At 45.7% G+C, this 3,736-nt stretch overlaps 1 protein-coding gene across 1 annotated transcript in view; it reads left to right on the top strand.

Moving 5' to 3' along the window:
• LOC104627242 (chromaffin granule amine transporter-like) overlaps positions 1–1,694 on the top strand; it is a gene marked incomplete at its 5' end in the record, with an annotated part of 3,599 nt that extends 1,905 nt beyond the window's left edge. Inside the window, 6 exons of the mRNA XM_010295373.1 lie at positions 180–258; positions 383–434; positions 644–707; positions 811–930; positions 1,136–1,269; positions 1,581–1,694. Of these exons, the coding sequence (XP_010293675.1) occupies positions 180–258; positions 383–434; positions 644–707; positions 811–930; positions 1,136–1,269; positions 1,581–1,694 (563 nt within the window). The remainder of the gene's footprint in view (positions 1–179; positions 259–382; positions 435–643; positions 708–810; positions 931–1,135; positions 1,270–1,580) is intronic.
• Positions 1,695–3,736: the final 2,042 nt, after the last annotated feature.

Here is a 3,736-nt window from a genome sequence, read left to right as displayed (position 1 = left end):
CGGAGAAGCACTACTGCGCGGACGGGCACCCACAGAGTGGGTGCCGGACGTTAGCTTGCTTTGCCTGCCTCACGATATCCTCCAAATGAGAGAGGCAGTCAGTGAAGTGAACATTTTTGCAAATCCCCTGTACTTGCTTGGGGACGACACGCTCTTTTTTCATTCTCTCTCTCCCTCAGGAATGGCTTTCCTCCCTGCCAGTGTATCCTACCTCATCGGCACCAATCTCTTCGGCATTCTGGCCAACAAAATGGGCCGGTAAGTGGAACACAAGAGATTTCAGCACAACCCAGCCCAGTCCTGCGCTTTCAGCATGAATTACGCTCATGGTGGTGTGCACACCGAGAACATCTGCCCTCTCCTAACTGCCGCCTCGTTGCAGGTGGCTGTGCTCCCTGATCGGCATGGCTGTGGTGGGAATTAGTCTCCTTTGTGTAAGTAGTGCAAGACAATTTCGAGACCTTTCTGTAGAATCAGCAGGGGCTGTGTGAGCAATAGCACTGAAATGGGGTTACGTTCCCGGCAGTCAGTACATGTTCAGTCGTCGCACGTGTGTATGGGTTCCACAAATCTACATTACACCTTCACACCGCACTCAGCTCTTCTGGCCTCATTTGTCTATCCTCTCTCTCTCCTCTCAAAGGTACCTCTGGCCAAAAATATTTACGGGCTGATTGGCCCAAACAGTGGGCTTGGCTTTGCCATAGGTAAGCTGTTGGTGTTCAGGCTGTGCAACACAGCTCAAAGGCAGCTCTCACCACCGCCCTCAGAGAAGGCGATGACTGATCAGGTCCTTCTTGCTTTGGGCAGGAATGGTGGACTCCTCAATGATGCCTATCATGGGTTACCTCGTGGACCTTCGCCACACCTCCGTTTACGGCAATGTCTATGCCATAGCTGATGTCGCCTTCTGCATGGGCTTTGCCATCGGTATGGATGAACTCTTACCCATGGGATGACGTACTCAGTGTGTCTCACTCGATCTATCGCTCCCTTTCCTCCACCCAGCGTTCACTGCAAGCAACTGGCGCTGAGTCTGCAACCCAGTCACCATAGATTTACAGAACCCCTCCAAACTGGAAAGACGACTGCTGCTCTCCATCATCTTAGCCTATTCTAATTTTTAAATTTGCAGGTCCATCCACAGGTGGCGCAATTGTAAGAGCTATTGGGTTTCCCTGGCTGATGATCATCATTGGACTTATCAATATTGCTTACGCTCCTCTCTGTTGGTACCTGCGCAACCCTCCCGCTAGAGAGGAGAAGATAGTGAGTTTAAGTACACCTTATTCTCTTAAAGTACAGGGGATTGATAATCCAGAGATTTGGGGGAGATAAGAATAAATTTGCCAGGGATCGTGTCTTACCTTTTAGGCCCCTTACTCTGCCCTCAACAAAGGGACAGAAAACTCAGGCAATAAAACTAGAAATGTTTAGAGCTATGGTCTTTTCCCCAACTCACAGTTGGTATTCCCTGGGCAAAAGTTGTCAGCTTTCTCTAAAAGTGATAATGCTCCCATCATCTATTCAAATTAATCACCATTTTTACTAAAGCATGATTTCTTCTCTCCTGTACCCAGGCAATCTTAAGCCAGGGATACTCCATGCAAACCAAAAGCTACACCACTCAGAAGACCCTGCGTGATTTCCCTCTCACAGATGACAGTGATGTGGAGGCTGAAAATGTGGAATAGCAAGCGCAAGAATGTGTGCCCTGTTTTGAAGCTATCTTATGTTTAAAGAACATGGATGTAACTCAAGAATAGCCCAGCCTCCCCCAGGACTTGACCTGTTCTCTTGGCCATGCAATCCACGGCAGTGGGGAGACACCCAGGATTTGGAGGCTCTACCTGTTTAGTTAAGCCACTCATTTGCTGTGTGACTTCTAGGCAAGTTACCCAAACTCACTACATCTCATCTGTAAAAAAAGTTACAACGATGAGGAGAACCGTATCTTCCTGTCCTGCAGAACAATATCATCTTGGCCTATCCATGCAGTAGGCGATAATATCAACATCTCTCCCAGATGAGTCCAGTGGCATTTGTTAATGTCTTTAAAGCGCTTACTGATCTTGAAAGAAAAGCACTGGAAAAAATTAAAAAGCAGTCAGCAGCATCAGCCTTGGGAGATTTCTTTCTCCAGAATTCGGCTATAATCCCCAGCATTAAACCTTTCTGGAACTACAGGGCACTATCTGTCTGTGTCACTAATAAAGATGTCACTGTACTGCTAATGTGCTCCATGCTCCTCTGAAGAGTTAAAAAATCATTCCTTGCTGTCTCGGTATAACTTTATGTGTTGTGCTATTTATGTGCTACTTATGGCTACTTGTGTATCCTTGCCAGCATCCATTAAATTAATTCATTTATTTGAAGAATTTCAAGAAATTCAGGTAGAAATAAGGCTGAAAGCAGTTTTAGACACTTACACACAGGCTCAGCCAACAAAGCTTGTTAGATCACTTGTGATTGTGCCTAACAGAGCTTTTTTAAAAATCGCTGCCCCTCAGCTGAGATGGGGTAATGGGCTGTGTTTGTGATTCTAACCCACTGCAATGAGAAGTACAATAGATTGATTAATTGCCCTTTTGCAATTTCCTGGCCACAAGTTTAGAGAGCGAGCAGCTGCACTGCTAGCAATAATTATTGAGTATAATGGTCTTTAAAAGTATGGTAAAGAGAGAGAGAGTGAAGTAACAGAAGTACCAGATTAATTTCACAAGCATCAGAGAAATTCCCGTGATCTCATTTTTTCCAGTGAAACCTCAAACTTACAACTTCTCTGCTTCTACTGTTGGCAGTTGATATAAACTCATTTCTGTCTCGAATAAGCAGTTGTGTAATGCACAGCCACATCACTTGCCAGAAAGAACAGATGATTCACTGCTCTGGAGCCCGAGCAGCACAATGCAGATGCATTTGCCAGCAGGGAAACAGGAGGATAATAACAATTCATCAAGATTCGGTACCTTATGACTCATTACCAAAGGTCATAAATGGCTATTGTCAGGCAATCCCACATCCACGGTGGGCCCATTGCCCCTTGCTTTGCACACACAAGATGAAATTATATTTCTTCGGCTGACTGGAAATGACTAATGCTAAGCCTGTTCTCAAAATCTGGTTATTTTTATCTTCCACCTGTTTCCCCGCTTTGCCAAGAATAAAAGGAAAAACACGTTTGCTTTCAGTGATGGAAGGAAAAAATATGAGCTGTTCTATTTGGGGATCTATTCACATCTCCACAGAGCACCTCCCAGTTAAATATTAACACTAAACCCCTCTGTGTGCCGGCTGGCTGGTTGCTCTGGAAACCCACCCCCTGCAAGAACTCCGAAAGCAGAGGAGCCTCTGACTTAAGGCTCAGATTTTTAAATTAATGAATTAGTTGCAGTGCCAATGACATCGATGGAATTTTTTTGCTCTGAGTGTAAGAATTACATTGTAATCTTTGCATCAAACGACCTGATTTTTCTACGCACGGTACTGGGGAAGTTCATGGAATTCTTCAGTGCATTAACAGTGATAGAAACAGGTAGCTCTAGCTCTGCAGCTTGGGGAGACAGAGGGAGACAAGGCGGGTCTTGGTAGCTCTGGAGGAGAGTTTTTGCCCTTTGGGGAGAGAATCTGCAGACAAACGTTTCACTCACAGCTTCTGCTGGGTAAAATGAAACACTGTGGGTCTGCAGCGGGAGCTGATGGTATCGGCTGTCCCCTCCGTCACTGAGGCAGCTGC

Source organism: Phaethon lepturus, unplaced genomic scaffold (assembly GCF_000687285.1).
Source record: "Phaethon lepturus isolate BGI_N335 unplaced genomic scaffold, ASM68728v1 scaffold30629, whole genome shotgun sequence".
NCBI classification, from domain to species: domain Eukaryota; kingdom Metazoa; phylum Chordata; class Aves; order Phaethontiformes; family Phaethontidae; genus Phaethon; species Phaethon lepturus.
This window is presented reverse-complemented; position numbering and strand designations above follow the sequence as displayed.